Genomic DNA, 23,288 nt, shown 5'->3' with positions numbered 1-23,288 from the left:
CAGCAGAGATTTTCTTGTTGTTGCTTTTTGAGAAGCAGATGCAGATCTTTCTGATCCTCTAATTACTAGCTGGCAATTTGGACCAATACCAGCAATCTAAAAAGTCCAAAACAAGAAAAAGCAAGAAAGTATGTACAGCAGAAAAATTAGTAACTTTGTGAGAAATCAATGGGTGAGTAACTTTTCATATAATGTGAGTACTTTAAGCTATTTCCTTAAACAGATAAAATGTCAGTGTAAATGAACATTTCTGTGGAAACATTTAGGGAGATCAGGCCCAATCAGTCTAAACAGTCTAATAATTAGGCTGTTGACAACAATCTGGAGATACAAATCTTTTCTACAAACTCTGGAAAAAATATCATCTGTATATAATGTAAAAGGAAAATGAAAAAACTCATTGCAAGCATACAAAGGATATGTCTGCTCACTCAGCTGCTCCACTTATGAACAGGTCATAAACATACCCACCACCAAACCTCAAACTGAGTAAGTCCCAGTACAACCCATTAAGAATGAGGACAAGGACCAAGACAGCTGAGCTATGCCTAATCTCTCCTGGGCAGAAGGTCACAGCAGAGATAACAGGTAACTTGGGGGCTCTGAATTAGGGAATACCACTCCTAAACCATGACACACAGTTTTGAAGGGCAGTACCTATTTTCTCTGTGACTTCTGCCTCCCATGAGCATAACGTCTCTGTATTGGGCAGTATAAGAGCAACATCCATGCTCCCTGGATACACTTTGTATTTTCAGTGGATGGGAGTCCAACAGAAGACAAAAAGTAAGGATTCCTTAGTCTGGAATCTTCCTGTGGGATCTCTCCATCAAAATGTTCCATTTCTAGTTTGCTCTACTCACCCTGCAAACCTAATAGTACTAAAAATCTTAGAGGTAGAGCATAAATATATATCCAACTAAGTAAAGGATGGAGATGTTATTCCATCAGCATTTTTTTAATTACTCATTTTCTCTAGTTGCTTACGTTGAAGAGGTAAGGACTCAATTAAAGTATAACTTAGAAGATTAATTTTCGAATACAATTACTGAAAATCACTGTTCTAATAGTACATTACATTAGGCACATTTAATAAAAAAATCCATATACACCAACATCTAACAAACAGATTTTCCAAAAAATTCAAGAATCTCATTGCTCTATGCATCTGTTCAATGACTGTATCTGTTAAGAATCTCATTTGGTCCAAACACCCACTAAAATGTTAATTACAGAACTCAAATACAAGTTCATGCATTAGTAAAAAACTACACTTGGAAGACTACACACTTGTTTTAGCTGAACACACCGGTAGTTGTCATGAATAGCAGAAGGTTTCCTATCCCACATCCTTTGAAACAAAAACTCTCATAAAATATTGCCAAATATCATTATTTTTCTTTCACTGTTAGAATTTTTTGTACCCTAGACAGGATGAGATACCATGCTCATGCAAACTGCTACCAACCACCAGAAAAGATGATGCCTTTCTGTCAAACTTATATGTGATTCAAGTCCAAACAACATGGCATTTTGGGTAATGGATGCCATAATTAAAACGTGAGTCCTAAAAAAACTGTTGTTTTACTGGGTGTTTTTAGTAATGGCTTTGTTCTACATGAAGATAAAAACTCCCTAACAAAGGAATTAATGTATTGCTTTAATAGGCTGCACCCTGAGTTAAGTTTTAAAATTTATGAGTTCTCTGCAGCATTGTTCTTTAAACAATGGCATTGTCAAATGCAACCAGTGAGAAGATTAAAGTTCTCCCAGCATATTAAGTACAAATTATCTGTCCTCCTGCTTCAGCATAATTTGTTCATTTATCACATAACATCTAGTATTTCTGGTCAGTGTCAATATGCTCTGCATCCTTGCAGTTAACAGATGTCTTCTCTTGTCGAATGAATTACTTTATGTTTCACGCACTGGTGGCCGCAGATGTGTCACTATAGCAACATCATTAATTTCAGATCTTACCGGAAACATGCACTCCAATCAAACCTAATTATACCACATTGCTTTCTTGTCCCACAATAAGGAAACTATAATGCAATTATTGGGATACTTCATTTTCTATTATACTGTGGCAAATGAGAGAGCCACTGTGATGGACGCTTCTTGTCAAAAAGCTTATTGATGAAGCACAAACCCAATTTACAATCATACAAAGGACTACCTTGCAATTATGTTAGTAATGCAATGCTCCTTAGACTCAACAACTAATTCTCAATCATTTCCAGTGAAGCTTGGACCACAATATAAGATTTTTGCAGACAGTTCTCTGGATTCCCTTTCCTTTTCAGTATTGAGAAAAACTTCACCTTTACATTTAACTAAATCAGCCTTTTAGTACTGCTTTTTAGTAGCACCCACTTGGACAGATGGCTACAACACTGACTCTCTTCTTTATTCTCTGACAGCCCAGCCTTAAGTGAGCAGTAGAACAGAATCAACTGGTTTATATGACTAGAAATGAAAATTCAAGTGAGAAAGTACTGAGACCAGCTCTTATAAACTGTATAATCATGCAATGTCAGTCATGGATTAAGTGTACAAACTTTGTTCATTACTTTATAGTATGTTTCACATTTATCATAAAATGCAAAATGAGAAAAAATGTATTCAGGGGAGGAAACTGCAAGCAGTTACCAATATACTTGGGTAAAAAGCACACTGTTGATGTGCTTGTCCAGAATGAAGAACAGTTTAAAAATTTGCGGGGCACTTAAGATCATTAAAATAGAGCAAGTGTTTCCCATTTCTGCAAGGCACAGTCAGTGGTGTGAAGCTGATGACGTCTCTGGGACTACTGGCTTATTTTCACTTACATCAGCTTTCAGCTGACACTTGAGTAAAAACACATAGGGTGAGACTGCTGACTCTGCTTCTTTCCAAAACACTTTGAAACTACTGCCCTAGAGTATGGCCTGAACTTTCCCTTTTACGTCATTATTGTAAAGATTCAGACCTTCCACCAGAGCTCAGCAGACCTCAGTCCTCTGAAAAGCCTTTGAGCCTTGAACACCAACAATCAACCAAATGCTATAAAACACATTTCCTGGTAAAAGTCTTTAACATTTGTCTATTTAGCACCTTTTAAGTATGCACTCTGTGCTGCTTCTTAAACAGAGCTACTGTGATTCCAAGTGGTATGATGTAGGTTGAAAAAAAACCCAACCAAACAAACAAAAAACCCCTATTAGACACATAACAGGGTTGTTTCTCCTTGTATATACCAGTAAATAAAATGTGTCCTTTCAGAGATTTATGGAAATAATATCACAGTTCTACTTGGAAAAATCCAGTATCACTCAATTTTTTGTGGATTTTATTTTTAAGGAGAAAAACTTCAGTTTTGATCACTCTTCTATTAGGTTAAGTGTAATGCTTGTTTTCCTAAAAGTAGATCAGTGGCAGTTTTCTCTGTTTGTTTTTTCAAACAATCCTCTAATTCTCAAACAGGGTAGTAGGTATCAGAGACAGAATATAATTCCTGCATTGTAGAGTTGTGTGAACAAACTGTTAATATTTTATTTAGCAAGCCTAAATATTCTCAGTGCAGTCTAACTGTAAGCAGAATACCTCAACACTTGAAATGCATTTCCAGTTTGGTATGGTATCTGGAATCTCTACCAGCAAAGTTCAAAAAGTGTACATTGGTTCTGTTTAGAAAGTAGTGCTTTGTAACTAAGTGTAGAATTCACTTTGTAAGTGAACTCTACTGTATTGTTTTGAAAACGAATTACTTTTGAACATACTTCTTTTTCCAAACATATGCTGTAAATTACATATTTCAAGTCTTCAACGTTACAGCACTCAAAGGTACATAAATTATCATGACGAAGAGTACAATTAAAATCAATAAGCAGCTTCAAATAGCACACAAATCATTAGGTAACTGAAATAAAACTTGTTAAAAGAATAATTCAATTGCTTTGAAGAACTACCACACTATAATTAGCAATATGCTTTTCCTTTACAAAATAGAAGAACAGCGTTCAGATGTATATAGGATATGTACCTATAGAAGAAAAACGGAAAGTGTGCATTGAAAATATGACAGCATATTGTATTTACACTTCATTTCAAATATGCAGCAATGGAAGTGTTAACATGGGAGGGAATACAGATCTATATTAAATGGAAGGCGAGATAAATTGTGTATTATGCTTTCTGAACACTACAACAGAGGCCAACTCCTGCCCTTCCCAGCAGCTTCTCATGATTTGGAACTATATTTTACTTAAAACCACTAAAAGAATTCTTCAAGCATTTTGAGAAACAACTTTCTCAGTTCAGAAATTAGGCTTCTTTAAAAAAAACCCCAGTATATCTAACAGAAATTATTTATTCAATCTCAGAAAGAAACAAGAAAACATAACACAAGCTATTACTTCTTCACCCTCTCAGTACTTACCTTCTGATTCTGGTAAGGGTTGGGGGTTCCAGTACACCAGGTGAGGTACAGTAACAGGTTACAGTTATGAAATCAGAGGTGTTACAGAGGTGAAATCATTCAGCAGCTCTAGAACTCGTCTTGGTAACATAAAGAGCAACTAACTTCACTGGGACAGCAGATGTCATTTTGGAGGCTCATGTCGTGACTTGGAAATTACTTGCTCTATCAATGGCCATTCTTAACTTATTATCATACAATATTGCAGCAGCAATGAAGTGCAGAATAAACCAGCATCCTGAGTGCTATTCCAGAGTCTTTCCAGAGGAAGATACATGGTACTCTTACTCATGCTGTACAGTGTCCTCTTACTATAGAAGAGCTGTTCCCACAGGAATAAATTAGATTACCACCACATACTGACTTTAACATCTATGTATTGGCCTACCTAACTCTATTGGCACTTGTAAAAGTCCTCAAACACATGCGTAAAAATTTTGAAAAACAAAAATCTGTAGTCTTAATCTACTCTTACATTAGCATATTAGAATTAAGTTTAGAAATTTTATAGAAGTTATCATATTTCAGAATGGTAACCTGATATACCTGTTTTATCCGTCAGTAAATAAACTAATCGTCCCAACTCTTCTGGTATGGTGCTAGTTCGAACAACTGTTCCAGGAATATTGTCATCTTTCATAATCATCCACCCATAGGCTGCCTTACCCATGTCCAAGTTCACACGTAAACTGCAAAGGAAATTTATACCATAATCAGTGTGAATATTAGGCAAAGTGAAAGTTATAACCATAAAAATAAAACTAGAAGCTCTTTTTAGGATATCTGAAAAAAGAAAGATCTTAAATCTATGTGCAACAAAATTTTGGAACAATGCTTTTTCTATGTGTTTGTAGGGTATGTATCACATTTGAAATTCAGGCTTCATCCCAGACTTTTAGAAGATATTGCAATACAAAGAAATGCACTATCATACATTCTGTATGACAAAGATTGCAACACTTTGTGAAGACTCTTAATTACATTACTACTCCTATACAAATGAGTAATATATAGTAAGAACAGATCACTATTCAAGTCACAGTTTTTATCTGCTAAAAAGACCTAAATACCACCTATGTTTTCTTTATGATGTGAAATTATAAACATTTTTGTACCTTTTTTGTACCTTTTCAAGTCACTGGTTTGCTTTTTTCTTTTCTTAAAAATAAACAAACAACATTTTTTCTTTAGGATAGTACAACTATTTGTCAGCTTCAATTTCCCAACAAATCAATGATATTTTTGTCCTTCACAAAATGTAGCTAGAAAGGGTCCACTGCAAAAAGAGAAAAGTGCTGAAGCAGCAAAATGCACCCTCATGAGATAGCAAGTTGGCATGAAGTAATCTTTGGGTAGCTCTCTACTAGAAAATATGCAATTTGCAGCAAGTTTTACTGATTATACATAGAAGCCCAAAATTAAAAGTATGTTTTTCCAGTTTACTCTGTGCATTCATTTTTTAATATTTCCATGTCTACGTCATACAAGAATGAATTTGCACCTTGTATTCCTATGTTATAATAAAAATGACTTTGCTCATTTAATCACATTGCTCTTCCCCGTAATAAAATGCTCCAACACAAAAGTCTATCCACCTTGTTCTAAACAATGCTACTAAAATGCTACTTTGCTTTAGCTACTCGTCATGTTCCCGCTACCATGTCAGAGGAAGAGAGACTCAGAAACAAGTATGTGTTCATTTCTCTTGGTTCTGCTGTAACAGAAATACTGAAAAAACAGCTAGGATGCTAGCCACATGAACCACTGAGGTTACTTGGTCTGTTGAGCATGGAGAAGAGGAGACTGAGGGGAGACCTCATCACATTCTATAAACTCCCCATGAGGGGAAGAGGAGGGGAAGACTCTGTGGTGACCAGTGACAGAACCCAAGGGAATGGCCTGCAGTTGTATCAGAGGAGGTTTAGGTTGGATATCAGGAAAAGGTTCTTCCCCCAGAGGATGCTTGGGCACTGGAACAGGCTCCCCAGGGCAGTGGTCACAACATCAAGACTGACAGAGTTCAAGAAGGGTTTGGGCAATGCCCTCAGGCACATGGTGTGACTCTGGGGATGGTCCTGTGCAGGGCCAGGAGTTGGACTTGATGATCCTTGTGAGTCCCTTTCAATTCACTATATTCTGTGATTCTGTGAAGTATTTGTAGCTAATTTGCCAACTCAAGAGTCCCAAGTTAAGCAATAGATTTGCAGTAACATAACTCTTAAAACCGTTCAAAGGTACATATCAAAGTCAAAATACTGCTAATGCACTTCAGACCTTTTTGTAAAAGTCCCAACATCATCCTGACTTTACAGCATAACAAAAAGAGCAGCTACCAGGAGTTTTCATCTGTCCTCTTGGAATCACAGCAACTGATTGTGAATTACCTGAAGTAACAGTGGAGGGAACAGTGAGTCACAATCTGCACTATCCCATAAAGAAGAGATGCATTTAACTAGAATTGTGAGAGCATCTGAAATTTTGACACACGCTGGAAAAAAGTTTATTCTGCATCTGCTACCTTCTGAATTTGTACAGCAGAAGACAATGCATGTTGCAGCATAAAAAGAAACATATCTTTTAGATACAAGATTCTTCACCATTTAAGATGGTTTTTTATGCTTTAGCTACCTTTTATTTTCCCACTGAAACCATCACCATCATCTGAAAATCGTCCTTCTCTCTGGTGATACGCCTCAATTTGTCCTGCATTATCTTCCCTAATTCCATCTGTCTTCAGACACGCAAATATATATAACAAAAGCACAGACAACAGAAGGACTCTACAGATCCTTTTTACTGAAAATCTACAGTATAGTGAGAAAAATACTGGAAGTCACTTGCCTCACACTGGTCAACTACAGTTCTAGCCTATCTTACTCAATCCAGAGCAAGTATCCTACAAACTGTATTCTTATTATGCCTGTATGTTAACTTCCAGAGCGAATATAAAAACCAAAGCAACGCACTTCACGCTGAAACCAAAAGAACAGCAAAATATTTACTCCTCTTAGGGACGTGAACCTGCTGGTTAGCTAGTCAAATACAAATGCTGTCTAGCTTGACAAGATAAACACAAGCACACTTACTTTATTTAAAAACAGATGGACATTTGTTCTAGCCAGGAGCAAGTAGATTAACTGGAAGATGAAAGCTGCTCACCACCCCACTTCAAAGAGGCATTTAGGCTACAATTTTTTTGTGCCTGGACTACCTAAGACAGGAATTCTGAGATGGACACTATTTAGGCACTGCAGTCTCAGGAACGTGGCACACACAGAGAAACATCCACATGGCTGCTCTACCAATGGAGATCTACAGAGTTGTTCAGATAGGAAAAAGAGCTTCAGTAAGATTAAATCAGAAAAGTCTCTCAAAGCTGAAGTGCAGTGCATATCTTCACTTGCATCTTTTATAAGCATGTGTCTCACCTGGTTTTGATGTTCTAAACACTATGCATTTAACTATAATCACTTGAATATAATTTAATGGTAAGGAAAAAAAAAAGAAAAAAGACTCCACCTTCTCTTGCTGAGCAGTGAGGAGAAATCCATATTAAAAGGATTAAGACATTTTAAGAACTACCCTAGCTTTCCAGCATGCACTGCTAAGGGGAAGAGAATATACCCTCTTTATGCTGATGGACCTAATAGAATGCTGGCAGTGCTGTTCTAAGGAGAACTAATGTCTCCCCAATGACTAGGACAGTCCAAGACAGCTTTCTGGCACACAGAGAGATATTGGGTACATGCTTGAATTGTTGAGATGAATGAAGAATTAAACTGGAATAAAAATGAATTCTATGGAATAATTTTTTAGATTAATTCTAAAATGTGTACACTGTGTCTTTCTCTGACTTCTTTCACTTGGTGCTTTTTGTCTTAGAGGAAATCTTTGTCTTTGAAATCACTGCAGCTATTGCTTAGCATATTATGGAAACTGTTGCATACTAAAAATGATGATAGCCTACTAATAGTGAGTTGGCTTTTGAAACTAGAAACCTCTCCAACAGAGCTTCACAGGAATGGATAAAAATACCTGACTAAAAAGCCAAGAATTTTTACATACTAACACAAGGAGACACTTAAAATACAGCTACTTTCAGTGCCTGAAATTAGCTATCATTTCTCATAATTTCTTTGCAGACTTTAAGGAAACTACTTATATAACCAAAATAATTTTAAATTCACCAGTTTTCAAATCCTTCTCAATTTAATCCAATTAAACAAACTCCAAACACACCAGTTATTCATGAAAACACACAGAACAGCATCCAATGTAGCATCAGCACACTGCTGCATTAGTAACACTAACTTTTAGTGAACCAATTAACATGCAATATTTAGGCACAGTATGTTAATATAGGAATTTGAAGGCTGTTGCAGAGAATGAGCATATTTAGCAAACACATAATACAATGTTTCTTGTCTCTCCACCTCAGCGCTAGTTACCCTAAAGCAGGCAATCCTAAGGCAAGTTTTATCCAACTTGGGCATTTATTCCATTAAGAGCCAGGATGGCATTCTCTCCAATTTAGCTTCAGAATAAAAAAATAACACAAAATTTCAGAATCCACACTGATTTTAACTACATGTTAAAAACAAATAGCTCTGCTCTTATTCCCTCAAAAACAACACCAGTGTTTTAGATTAAACACTAAACACTCCTATTTACGGGTCTTGTACTTTTTTTTTTTTTTTTTTTTTACAAATTGTAATATTAGGTTCCCTTCTAAAGGTTTCTGATTTTGTTTTTTGCTGTCAAAAGGACAAATTTGCCAAAAAGGTCCTTCCCTGAGAAAGTTTGACAAATACATTTAGAAACTCCAGAAACATTCTACCATGCATGACTCAGTGAAAAGCAAAAAACTTCAAGACTTAATGAAGTTAGCAATGGCAATTTTGTGAACAAGTGATATTGTGCCAAATAAAATTAAAGTATGATTTTGAATCAAAATTAGATGGTAGGTTTTTTTCCTAACTTTCTGAGAAGTTCTCTATGTGTAAAAGTTTTGTAACAAAAAATCGAAAGCTCTCACAAGACTCCAGATACAGTATGAGTATCCATAGTGGTATCCACTTTTTAGAATAAATCAAGTAATTGAGATGTAGTCTTTTTATTTTTAGGACTTCCTTCTATGTGAAAATGATACTGAAGGTGATACTTGGGTCCCTTTAGTATCCAAAAACCATACCAAAGTCCTATGGCTACACCCCCTAAACTTCTTAACATATCCCTACCTTCTTGAAACAGCCATAAACTATTCACAAATATATGCATTATTCACAATATAGAACAAAATATGGAATAATTTAAAAATTATTGGTCAAGAATTTTAACTTCATGCCTGGAAAGTTAAATCTTCACAGAAAGGGATTTTTTGGAGCCTAGTAACTTGTATTAACTGGCTCTAAATGAATAAAAATAGAACAAAACAGAAGTTACTTCATTTAAGCACAATGTTATACAAAGATCTAAACAAAATAGGCCATCCTTTTAATTTCCCCATTTGCCATATTTAATTTGACGAGGAAACTGGAATACAATATTCCTTTGTGTTTCGTCTACTATATATATTTTTATTTCGTTTTTTCTGCTGTATGTCTGACACTCCGAAGAATAGCCTCAGAACTGCATTCCTGTTTGCTTCAAAATTGGTCTCACTACTTATCCTGCACTAATTTTTCTAAATTTTGCCTATTATGTGAGTATATAAAAAGAAAATTAAGGGAGGTACACATAGCACTTTGCATAAAACGCTGTCAATGAATGTAACTTTTAAAGAGAACTGTACACACTTATGATTAAATATTTGTGGTAAAAAATGTATCAACCCTGAATTGCTATAGCGACTGTGGCACATGGAGTTTTTCAAGGGCCAAATGCAACCCAGATATAGATAATTACATGTTGTAACACAGATAAAACTCAAAAGCCCAGAAGGAATTCTAGGGAACAATTAGTGAAAAAATTAATCTGTGAATTTCTTACAGGCTTAAAACATAGAAGAATGCAAAATACAGATAAAACACATGTCAAACAAGCACCTTTGTGTAAGAGATGTAGCATGTGCAGCTCAGAGCAACAAATAATTGCTTCCCATTAAAAATGTTTCTTTGTTATAATCACATTTGTCAGGTCAGATGCTGTCTTTCATTAGGCCTCTTATACAAAGGTGCCAATACAAATAATTTTTAAAACATGCTTCTTTTTTTTTTTTTTAAAATATTCTATGCAAATTTGGCACTACTTGCTGTAATACCGCAAGTTTAAAACCAGAAAAAAACCTAGGAGCAAATAGGCAATGTTGCAAGACTTGAAAGGAGGAAGATTTACTTCAATAGATGTATTCAAAAAATGGCTTCTTTTTTAGACTGATTCTGCTCAGGATTGGGGCCAGTCCTATTTAATAATATCTGTAAAAATGATCTGGATGAGGGCATCAAGTGCACCTTGAGTAAGTTTGTGAAGGACACCAAGTTGGGTGGGAGTGTTGATCTGCTGGAGGGAAGGAAGGACCTACAGAGGGGTCTGGACAGGCTGGGTCAATGGACAGAGGCCAATTGTATGAGGTTCAACAAGGCCAAGTGCTGGGTCCTGCCCTTGGGTCACAATGAGCCCAGGCAGTGCCACAGGCTAGGGACAGAGTGGCTGGAAAGCTGCCCAGCAGAAATGGACCTGCAGATTCTGGTTGGCAGTGGCTGAACATGAGCTGGCAGTACCCAGGTGGCTAAGAAGGCCAATGGCATCTTGGCTTGTATTAAGAATAGTGTGGCCAGCAGGACCAGGGCAGTGATCGACCCTGCACTTGGCACTGGTGAGGGCACACCTTGAGTGCTGTGTCCAGTTCTGAGCCTCTCAGTACAAGAAAGACATTGAGGTGGTGGAGTGAGTTCAGAGAAGGGCAACAGAGCTGGTGAAGGCTCTGGAGTACAAGCCTCATGAGGAATGGCTGAGGGAGCTGGGGGTGTTTTGCCTGGAGAAAAGGAGTCTCAGGGTGTCCTTATTGTTCTCTACAACTGTCTGAAAGGAGGGTGTAGCCAGGCGGGGGTCAGTCTCTTCTCCCAAGTAACAAGTGAAAGAACAAGAGGAAACAGCTTCAAGTCATACCAGGGGAGCTCTAGAGTGGATACTGGGAAAAATTTCCTCGCCAAAACTCTTGTCAAGCATTGGAACAAGCTGCCTGGGGAAGTGGCAGAGTCTGCATCCCTGGAGGTATTTTAACAGACCCACAGAAATGGCACTTAGGGAAATGTCTTAGTGGTGGACGTGGCAATGCTTGGTTAATAGCTGGACTTGTTGATCTCAAAAGTCTGCTCCAATCTAAATGATTTTACAATTCTGTGCTTCATCAATGTAGCATGAATATCAGACATTTCAAGAAAAGCACAGAGTAGCTCAGGCAGTAGTACAGCACCATACTGGACAATGTAAGACTTAGTCTTAGCACAAGAGAGACACACTATAACTTCTGCTGCAAAATTAATTAGTAAAATGTCACAAAGCTTCACACAATGTTTTTCAGTCTCTATAGAGATCGCATTACATACCATGGTATGGTATTACAGCACACTACACTAAATGTGTATTAAACCAGTTCCTTAAGCCACTTCATAAGCAGCTCTTTAGCTCTTCCACACTGAAACCTTTGCATCATATATCTAATATATATTCTGTCCCTCTGTGAGAGTCTTCATACACTGATACTCAGACATCTATACATTATATAGATTAGAGCTCCTACACAGCAGATTGATTGAAGGCAGCATAGCTGCTTGCTGCTGTTAGACAGTCTGCATAGGTGTGAATTCCCTGGATCTCAGAACACGCAGAAATTCATGTCCATATTGTTGGGGATTTGAGGGGCTATTAATGAATTTGAGACATACGACCTCCTAGCAGTGTTTTCCTCATTGCCCCTGAAAACAGACTGATGTAACTTGAAGGATTTGATTTAAATGCTTCTCTTGAAGACCCAGGAAAAAGCCCTAACCAGAAACCATGTAGTGCCGCAAAACTTTACTACTTAAGTGCAAGGCAGTTCCTTCCAGTCATTCGGGAGACTGTAGCTCAGTGACTAGGAGCCTTGGGGTGTCCAAAGGAAAGGAGACATTTCAGGTTCTGTTCACAATAAAATGAAAAGATCCTTCTAAAATGATGGCTGATTAAGCCCCTGTCAATCCAGCTTGAAACTGCTACTAAATACAGCGCCTGGGTGATCCACATTTTTAATAGATCACTAGTCAATATTTTATAATTTTTTGGTAAATCCTCTACATTTCTTAAATGCTAAGCAGAAGAATGTACAGCTACAGGACTCACACATCTGTACATGAGGCAGCAATTTCACCAAAGATTGCTTGGCTAAACCTAACTTATCTTGAAAAACTTTTCTGGCTACTTTTTTTTTTTTTGGTAACAAAAACTGAATATACGGAAGATCTCAATGCAAAGTGCAACTCACTTTGTCTTTCAAGGTGTGGAAGAAGACTGCACAGTGAATGAACAAAGTCCATTGCCGGTGGAGGGGATCCAGTTTGTGGGGCAGTACCATCACTAAGCATTTTCCTTGGCTTAAGCTTTCTGAAGCATTTGCTATGATAGCTCAAATGAGCTGATGAAGACATGTTAGTACTCAAGGCCAGGGAAAAGAACAGAATCATTTTGTGACAAGGCTCTCTAACAGCCTAAACACCTTTCCTGTGCCCATATACACACACATCAGAATTTTCATCTCAATAATAGTTGGTATCTCGCATCCCATATTGATCAAAATCTCTTCTATTCTCTTGCACTTAAAATTACAAAATCTTTCCCCATCCAGGATGCTGGCTTCTCATGAGCATGACTGCTATTGCCCTCTGACCCTTGCCATTCAGAAAGCAGACAATCCAAAACAATAAAAAGTATTCAACAAAAGTACCTTATTATTAAAAAAGAGGCCTAAGAACTTCCACACTGGTACCACAAAGAGCAGCAGCATGAACATACCTGAGGACACATGCTCACTGCTAGTTTGCTACATGACAATTGTACTAAATGATACAGTCTAGTTGGCTAAGCCAACTAGAAAAAAGCCTAAAAATGCTGAGGAACATGGAAAAACTCAGACAATGGGTGAAGATAGTCCTAAACAGATTTATTTTGTTTGGGGCAGTCTGTCAAGGATTTGCTTTGTATCCTCCTTCCCTGATAAATCTCAAGAGATTAAAATAGCTGGACTTTTTAGGGCAGCAGATTGCCTCTGGAGGCTCCCTGGGCTATGGTTTCTACATATGGAAAAAGAAAACATCAAAGACAGAATCACTTTTAAGGGCCAAATGTTTCTGGGGATGTGGAGCTGTTCACACCACTTTGTGCATAAAGATTCTAACTTCCAGTTTAGAGATGGGCTAAGCTTTTGATGTCTGTTTACTACTACTTTTTCTCCATTTTTCTTGATTCCTTCTACACAACAGAACATGTGCAATGTTGGGGGCTGATTTTTCAGAGGTGAGGGGTGGGGTAGGTGTTGGTTGTTGGGGTGTTTTTTTTGTTTTGTTTTGTAGTTTGTGGTTTGTTTTTTTTTTACAGTTGCTTTTTCTTTATACTTCTGAAGCTTTTCATACCCCGCAGTAATACCCTGCACAAAGTGAAGCAACTAGAGGAGTATTTAGGATGCAGCTAAATCACAAGGAACCAGCTCCTTTATGAAGCACCTAAAAAGTTCCTGTTCCTATTAATTATAGGAAAGGCTGCACAGAGATTAGTTAAACTCTATTAACTCTATCTATATCTTCCTAATGATCTTCACCAAACACATCTAGCCATGACAATTATTTTTATTGCATACCTGGAAATTCCCTTGCTCTGCAAACCAAAAGCCAAACACAACTGCAAAAATGCTCCACAATTTAGAAACTTCCTGAATTCTCTAAAACTATCAATCAACACATTTCATGGGTGCCTGAAATTTACTTACAATACCTATACAACCCTAATTCACTTGCATCTAGTAACAAAGGTTATAAAATGGTTAAAAGTTATCCTTTAGTTAGAAGTGATCTTTTATATCCTTAGCTCATTTTTCCCCTCCCCTGGAAGTTTTAAGTGCATCTCTCAGTAAAACGTAGACTTAACCACTTGAATGGAGCCCTTATTGCCTCTTCACATGGATAAATTGCTTAATACTCAGGAATTGTGTGTGTATGGGGAGGAATTGTGTGTGTATGGGGAGGATGGCAACATGACTGAACAGCATCATACAGGCAGTAAAGAAGTTATGAAAATGACAGTGTTTAGAAAGATATTCCAATTTTTGTGGTTCCAGCAAATTTGCCAAACCTTCTTCAATAGAATCAGTTTCTCTTGCAACACAAAAGTACTATAAAATTAAGTCCTTTAAGTTAAAAAATGTTATGACAGAGGATTCCTGAGTATCCCATTGGTCAAATATGATAAAATTTCCTTCACACAGACACAGACTTAAAAAAATGTGAACACAGTAACACATAAGATTTAAAGGCCTAATGAAATTCTCCTTTTATTTTTCTTTTCTTTACAATGTGAACTTAAATATTGTGTACATGCCTCAGGGGACAGGTCTTAAATCTAGCTACAGTTCAGATGTTGCTAACTCTGGCTGATTACTGGGCTTACTGAACAACATATCTCAAACTGAACAGTGCTAGAGAACATCTAAAATTAACAGTTACTTTAATCCTAAGACTGTGTATTTTAACAGGAGACAGTATTTCCATTTTGAAAAGGCAATACCCATGCAAAGAAAAGAATTCATTTCAGAGTCAGTGTTCTCACTTCTGTGTCCACAGAAGACTTGATTACACACATGGATATTATTTCGTGTTCCAGTTTATCTGCAATTTGAATATACAGTACTCATGCCTAATGAATTAATTAATTCAGGGCAAGTCTCTACTTGGTTACACGTTAAAACTCCTCTCATTGTAAAGGCACACCTACATTATTCAGCCATTCAATTTAAATTAATCATTATTGGGGTAAAAAGTCTGTATTTTAACCAGAGAAATGGAACATTTTCAGTACTTAAGGCATTAAGAATAAAATTCCATAATGCATATAGCAGTTCATTCAACTGCATGCTTCCTGAAACCACTTTTTCAAATACATCAACATTGTATCCTTATTAATACATTTATGCTAGCAAAGGATTAGATATCCTGATTACTCCAGCAAGATGAACATTATACAAAAAAATACAACAGTATTGTTTTCTGTACAGTGATCCTTCAAGCATCAGCAGATTTGTTGGCACCTTCTCTTTCAGCTTCCTGATAAGATCAACTTCCTTTGCAATGAGAAGCAAGTATAAATTTCAAGAAAGCCACATTCAGTGAAATTAGACAACTGTATTTTGCTTTCATTCTTATACATACCTGATTGGGATGATATAGGAAAACAGGAGGAGGAACCGGAAAAGGTTGCGATACCATGGGCCTACAAATCCTTGCAAAGTTACCATAACAACTGATAGTGCAACTAAAGCCAGAAACAGGGCTTTGGTTAGTTGATTCAGCTCCAGGTCCAGCAAACCAACCTGAAGGAAGAAGAAAAAATCAGTCAGGAGTTTTTCTTAAATTAAGCTTCTGCAGTGCAAAGATAGAGCAACTATTTGCTTTGGTTATTCCTACCTATTAAAAATCCATGCACTTGTAAACAATTAACTGGACTTTGAAAACGGCACTGGTTGTTATTCCTATGCTTGCACACAAAAGATGATCCCTGATTTTGTGGCAATAACAATTCCTGGAACCAATGTGAAGTGTCCCAGCCAAGCCTTTTGAATGCCTTTAAGTCTGGTACATCCCTCCTCCATTCCTTGTTCCAGGACAGGAAAACGAAGGGCAAGGAGGAAAGACAATTACAGATTAACAAATCAGCAGTGACAATTTTCTTCTGTCCAGCAGGTAGCAAAAAATACGGGCACTGCACATTATGTTTTTAGGGAGCTCACTGACTGCTAGAAGATCAAAACCCAGTTAGATTCATGAACCCATGGGCACATGGGACAGAGACTGTGACTTCTCATTCATGTGACAAGTGCACTGGTACTTGTCACAATGCTCTTATCCTACTCTATAAATCTGAACCAATGTCACAGAAAGGATTTTTAATTGTATGAAGCTTTCACTTATCCAATACAATAATAAAAACAATCAAGTGGAAGATCCATTTTCAAACCAGTATACTAAAACAGAGCTTCATCTTTACATGAGTAAAAAGGTATTTGATTTAGAAACATTTGATGTAAAACATTAGGAAAGGCTATCTTCCATCCACAGTTTCTCATGAAAAAAATACATTTAAGCTATGCAACTAAGACTCTCGCTATTTCAATAATGTACGATGTAAGCTAGGGCATTTTTACTCCACTTTTTAGGTTGGTCTAGTCGTCAGTAAAATATGTGGGAAAATTATGTCAGGAAGAGTTTCCTACGCCCCATCACAGATGCCCCTTTTATCTCCAAGTCTTGCCAGTAAGAGCAGTAAAACATAACACTTCCTTAGATAACAAACACTCTGCAAAAAAAGCACTTTAAATATAGTTCTTAAAAATTCCAGCAATCTTGCTTACAAATGGGCTGTTCCTTCCCTAGAGAACCAGGCAGCTGAAGACCACAGTGGTTGATTTATCAGCTGCATTTAAAAAGCAGCACAACGAGGACAAATATCTTGCAATTTCCGCTGCTTCAACTACTACATAGTTTATGCTTGAATTATTGAGAAAAATAGGTTTTTGGATTAAAATGAAGAAAAATGAAGCCAGGGAAGTAGAGCATGTTTCAAAGCCCAGATCTTTTTGCGTTGACAAAGGCAGCCTAAGTTTCAGGCCTCGCTGAGGATCAGATGAAGTCATTATTCATTCAGTCAGGGAAAAAAGACTCAATTACCTCAACCTAAAGATGCTATCAATGAATGCAAAGTGCATATTTTACTCTATTCATCCAAATCCCATTAAAAAGTGAAAGGAATGATTTAATCTGGCCTTCTAGAGTTGGTCTTTTTTTGTAATAAAATAAAGAATCACTGTCTTGCAATATGCATAACTACTACCTCACACTTTTTTTTCCCTGCATCATGGTAGTGAAAGTCTATCTCTCCCCTCTCCACCCCCCATAAACACCCCATCCCAGAACAGAAATGAATAAAGAGCTTCTTTGGAAAGAATGCCACTTTTTGGACAGAAACATTAAATTTAGTCCACTGCACACTGATATGCAGCTAACTCAAAGTATTAATACCTTTCTAATTGATGAAGACAGATGTGAATTTAAGTTTGGGATCCAACAAAAATGTGTGGAGACGGATTATGAAAATAAAAAAGTTGATGCTGAAAAATTTTCCACATAATAGATCTTTTGCTCAAGTACAAAAGTTTTGGTTTGCTACTGATAATGCCATTCTTTTCCATATAGATCCCACTACTGGCCATAGTAAATTTTAATATTTTTATTTACTATAGCAAGTGAAGGCAATTGGAAAATCCTGCTTAAGAAGACACACAAAGAAAGTTTTATTAGAAATGCATTCTCCATTTCTCAAAAATTAGTTACTCAAATGTACTGAAGGATACTTAATTAGTTTAATTCTGTGCCTTTCCACTAAAACAATTTCTGCACTTGACTAATGAAACACAGTTGAATTATCCAGAAAAATTTCATGTAGAAATTCACTAATAGTCTCTAAAATTCATCTGAATATTGGAAAAGTGGAAAACTTAATTTTAAGTATATTGTGATTTTATCAAAGCATTTATAAAATATGCCATTTTAGGAAAGATATTTCTTTTATTTGGAAAATAATAATAACTAGAATAACTATGAAAATATAAGAAATAGATGAATTAAGAATTGGAGTAATTTTCCAAATCTATTGTAATTTCCTGTATTAGTAAAACAAATTTTCTTCTACTTGTCATAATATTTGTTCTATTTGAAACAACTTAACAAAATTAAACACACCACTGGAAATTTTAATCTCCAAGGGAAAATTTGTACATAATGTCTAAGAAAACCACAATAGTTTTGCAAAGGGGCTGCTCTACGATAATGAAGACAATAATTACCTGTATAATTTAAAATGCTACTAATGGCAACAATTGCAAATCCATTTAGCTTCTCTTTAATTTATGCACAGAGTTTTAAATAGCTAATGGTTCTCAATAAAATAATGGCTTATACCATCAATTGTCTACTTGCATGGAAAAAAAGCTGACAAGTTTTTAAAATACTTAATTTTTGAATGAGGGAATGATTCAAGGTCTACACTTCATATTTTGGACCACAAGGTCCAAATTCATTATCTTATGAAAAAAATCCTAATTTAATTAAAAAGTTGAAAACAACAAAAACTTTTCTGGTTACTGAAGTACAACCTGAACAACAATATTGCTGTTGCTGCCCTGGATGCTTAACTTTTAGGAAAGGTTATCTTCTGATGCTATTATTGTAGCAATAGAACAATTCTTTTAACACTATAAAATGCATATTACTTTGAAAATGAGAACTTTTAAAATGCTAGAATACTGAAATGCCAAATTTGATAATTAAGTGTTATAGAATGGCAGATTTCTCAAAATAGACTAGTGCAGCCATTTTTTATTCAATTACAGTTTAAAGTGCATTAGAAATAATTGCTCATGAAGAGCCTTTAAGTGCCCTACTTTAATACTATTGAAGTATTAAGGCACAGTCTTAGGACAGACTTCCCTCTGCAACCAAATTCCTCCAGAAAGGTAATTATATTTCAGTAATCAGCCTGGTTCTGCACTGCCAAACACTACATTGACTACAATGAAATTTCATGGTATGTATGTTTGAGATAGACTGGGGTTTTAATTTGCACTATAAACATAAAAATTTTCTTTCCTATTCTTAATACATGCTCTGAATTTAATTTTATTAATCCCTGAATGCTAGTATATTACATATATTTTCATTAATTGTAGTCTACACTTAGACGTAAAAGGTATGTAACAGTAAATATTTAAAAATACTAAAACTCAAATATCTTTCAGCCGCAGGGTTACAAAAACAATGTTTGCCTAACAAAAATAACTAGGAGCATTTCACCATTTATAAAAAAAAAATTATATAGATCATACTACATAGTCAGCTGCATTTATCCAAACCCCCATGACTTTCTTCAATAATCTGTTAAACCCTCCCTATAGACCCTAGGAATAATAGATTACTAATCTGTGTTTAAAGGCTAAATAAAGAGACACATCCTTATCTAATTACCTTAATCTCTGACACTAAAACCACAAAGAGCAACTTTGGAATCTAAATGTTTCTTCTTTCTCAAGTCTCCTAAGTCCTATGATTCAAAGTCTTGACTAGTCAGCAATCCAGGTAACCACATTAAGCTAATATAACTGTGAATCAAAACGAATAATTTCAGGTTTAGCAAGCATCTTGCCTTAATTCACTGTACTCAAGTAATGGTCTGCACAAATATGTTTCTCTACAAACCTGACTTGATTAACGTCAAACCTATTAAATCTTGCATACAGTGTGGTAGACTGTTTAATCAATATCTTACTCATTCTTTTAATCAGTAGATTCAAAGGTGGGAAAAGCAAAGAAAACAAAAAAATGTATCAAGTGACCATTTAGCAAATAAAGTCACCTGTCCCTGCTTTTTCCAAGATCAATTTTCAAACATCCCAGTCACTGGTTTAGCTGCAAGAGCAACACTGAAACCTTGAAAACATTTTCTGAAGCATGGAAAACCTTTTACAGGTTTTATTCACTTTACAACTGAGCAATAATGTGGGGGGAAGACTGGTCTATTTGACTTCATAAAACTGAAATAAACTTTACTTATTTAGCCAACTCCATTGGACTAACACAGAATAACCAGAGAATAGTTAATTTGATTCCAGTAATATTTTCCATCTTTCCTTTAGTAAAAAAAAAAAAAAAAATCTTCCATGCAACCATACCTTTGAGCAAACTGAAATATTTGGTATCATGTTAATACTTCAGCATTATGGAAATGAATTACATAATTTCTACATTGATTTCAAGAAATAATTTTAGATTCTCAGTTTAATTGTATCCCCAAAGAAACAAATTACAATTCCTTCTCTGTATTCTTACATAAATCAGTCCATCTCCAAGGCATAGGCATTGAAAACAGCAGAAATTTTAAAACTCAAGAAGAAATACATGGTCATTGTCCAATGGAATAGAAGTTAAAGTACATTTTTTTTAGTGTTGTGATGCATATTCAAAACCAGAGGTTTAAATGCTCTTAAAAGCAGAATACTTTTACTATGTTTTGAATTACCCTTCTGAATTGCCTGGCTTTACTTTAACACTGTATTCCTAAATGCATATTTATGTGTTTTGAAATAAACTCATCACTTAGGAAGAAGAATTCCCTTTTGTAGATAGCAAATGCCATCTATAATGCTAAAAGAAAATAAGGAGGACTCGATTCTTTCTCTCTCTGCCTCATTTATTCGTCCATTTAATATCATTGCCTTTTCCAGACTCAACATCATCTGAGTCTAGATACTCAAATCGAAACTCGAGAGTCCTCTCCAGGATTTTAGAGGTGCTTAGCCCTCTCTAGTTGTCTATTATAATAAAAACTGTTAGTGAGCTATTTCCACAATTGCACTTCAGTAAGGCTCAGTAGTTTCAAGTGACTTGTTTTGTCAAATGCTAGTCACAGATTTCATAACCTTCCTAAGAGTGTCCTTTATCCATTGTATGCTGGTTTACCTGAATGCCAACGATTTACTGTATTGCAGAAAAACATTCTGTTTCAAATGCCCCCAATGAAACCGAACACGACGTATTCTTAATATTCTTCTGCCTATAAACCCGCCTTTCATTAACACTTTTGCGGTTAGGTAAACTACACCACGTCCCTAAATATTCTTCAATCTGATGTTTGTTCTCAAAACGAGTCTTTAGGCAGAGCAGCGAAGCCAAGCCGTGGATTTCTGGCTTTGGCTCCGGTTGGCCCGAAGGCGGAACTGGCGCTGGGGCGAGCAGCGCTGCAGTGCGCGCTTTGGTCAGCAGAGGGCGCGCGCGCCCGCCTGTGCCGCACGGAGCTTCCCGCGCCTCCTCCCCCGGCACAGAGCGGCTCGGCTAGAAACTCTCAGGAGCTAAGCACTCGGCTCTGACACTCCGCACTGTGTACTCGGACTGTTCTGTGTCCTCCTCAGCAAAAAGTTACACTTCATGCACCTTTGTACAGTCCCTGCCTGGCACCTTAAGGCAGCAGTAGTCAGATGCTGTGCGACCATATGTTCCCTGACTTCGCTAAGTATTTGTCACGAACGTGAATGATTAAAATGTGTACATTAAAACAGAGCACTTTAATGATAAAAACAGAGCACATTAAGAAACCGAAAAGGTTAACTGCCCCTTAAATTCTGGCATCCATAGAGGGAGTGTGCTACAAACATACTCTCCTCCTATAAGAATCTACAAGTTGAAAACATTTTCTCAAGACCACCCATCAGTTTAGAACAATTGTTTCAACAATCTAACTAGTCATATTGGGAACAAGCAATCTCTACTTAATCGTTATTTTTTTTGAACTGAAAACAATCTAGGTACATAGCACAGAATTTCTAAGCACTCGCAATCCTCCTTACATCTGATCAATATTGCTAGAACATGGAATTCTGGGGGGCGAGGGAAGATCAGGATTTGAAGGTGCTTGATTTTACACTGGAACACTATCTCCAGATTTGTATTTAATGTGTAGCTTTACATATGCTTGTTATATCTTTTTTAAGCTTGGCCATCATCAGCTTCAACTCAAGACTTTTCTAAGGATGCTCTCATGCAATAAGGTCTTTCAAGGGTCAGAATACAGAATAAGCAGCTTTACACATTACACACTATTAGTAAAACACACTCAGTGGAGATGGGATTCTTTCAAATCTGAGTAGATTAAAAAACCATTATTTACTCTCTCACAGACTAAGATAATTAGCTTTACCAAAATAACTGCAAAATTAGCCCAGGGAGGACTGGTTCCAAAGCTTTTATTGTATAGAATTTGCAATTATATAAAAAAAGAAATGTAAAAATTTGAGATACATGTTAAAAAAAAATAAATAGCTGAGTAACAGGTACTACTTCCTTCAGGAAAAAACAATTACAAAAGGGACCTAACGAATTGACAGCAACAGCTAGCTCTTTCATTTGTTCAAATTTTGGGAAATGTAGTATCTCTGCACTTCAGCCCATGCAGCTGACTGGTCTAAATAACCTTTTCATATAGAAAACTGCACAAATGTAGTACTGTCATGGTAGGAACTGAACTTGTGGTTTTTCTATATGGCACATTATGTTTAATAATATTTAATAAATGTATGAGAACCTTCCAGCTTTTTTAAAGACATTTTTGGAATTAAATACAAGAAAACCCATATCTAAAGAAATCCAACATGTCCTTACTCCACATTAAAAATACAGTGTTTGTAACTCAGCTCCTCATAGACTATCTAGATTAAGTTATTAGCAGAGATTATTACATTTTGTAATGAGTTTAATCTCACACAGGGCTGGGGGAAGAGAGGTCAGAGCTAAGGTTATCAAAACACATGGCAATTTTTCCATTAAGACTATAATTAAATAAATGAAGCCAAGAACTCAGAAAGTTTAAGCTTATTGTAAAGTTTCACAATTTCATTTTATCCCAAACCAAAAGTAAGCTTAAAGACAGTTGAAACAGTATGTTTTCTGTCCATCTTACTCAAGGTTAAATTGAGAGGTGCATTTGAAAATTTCATTGCATGTAAATTACATATATTTTATTTTATTACAGCTTGTTATTTTAA

At 36.3% G+C, this 23,288-nt stretch overlaps 1 protein-coding gene across 5 annotated transcripts in view; it reads right to left on the bottom strand.

Moving 5' to 3' along the window:
- Window positions 1–23,288, bottom strand: part of ATP9B (ATPase phospholipid transporting 9B) — a 154,174-nt gene that overhangs the window by 33,001 nt on the left and 97,885 nt on the right. For all 5 annotated transcript variants that reach the window (XM_085051714.1, XM_085051715.1, XM_085051717.1 and 2 more), the window contains 2 exons: window positions 15,853–16,013; window positions 5,006–5,148 (listed from right to left, as the gene is read on the bottom strand). In XM_085051714.1, coding sequence (XP_084907840.1) covers window positions 5,006–5,148; window positions 15,853–16,013 — 304 coding nt within the window. The remainder of the gene's footprint in view (window positions 1–5,005; window positions 5,149–15,852; window positions 16,014–23,288) is intronic.

This window comes from Lichenostomus cassidix, chromosome 2 (genome assembly GCF_008360975.1).
Source record: "Lichenostomus cassidix isolate B80296 chromosome 2, HeHo_3.0, whole genome shotgun sequence".
NCBI classification, from domain to species: Eukaryota; Metazoa; Chordata; class Aves; order Passeriformes; family Meliphagidae; genus Lichenostomus; species Lichenostomus cassidix.
The sequence above is the reverse complement of the archived record's forward strand: the minus strand, read 5'-3'. Positions and strand labels throughout refer to the sequence as shown.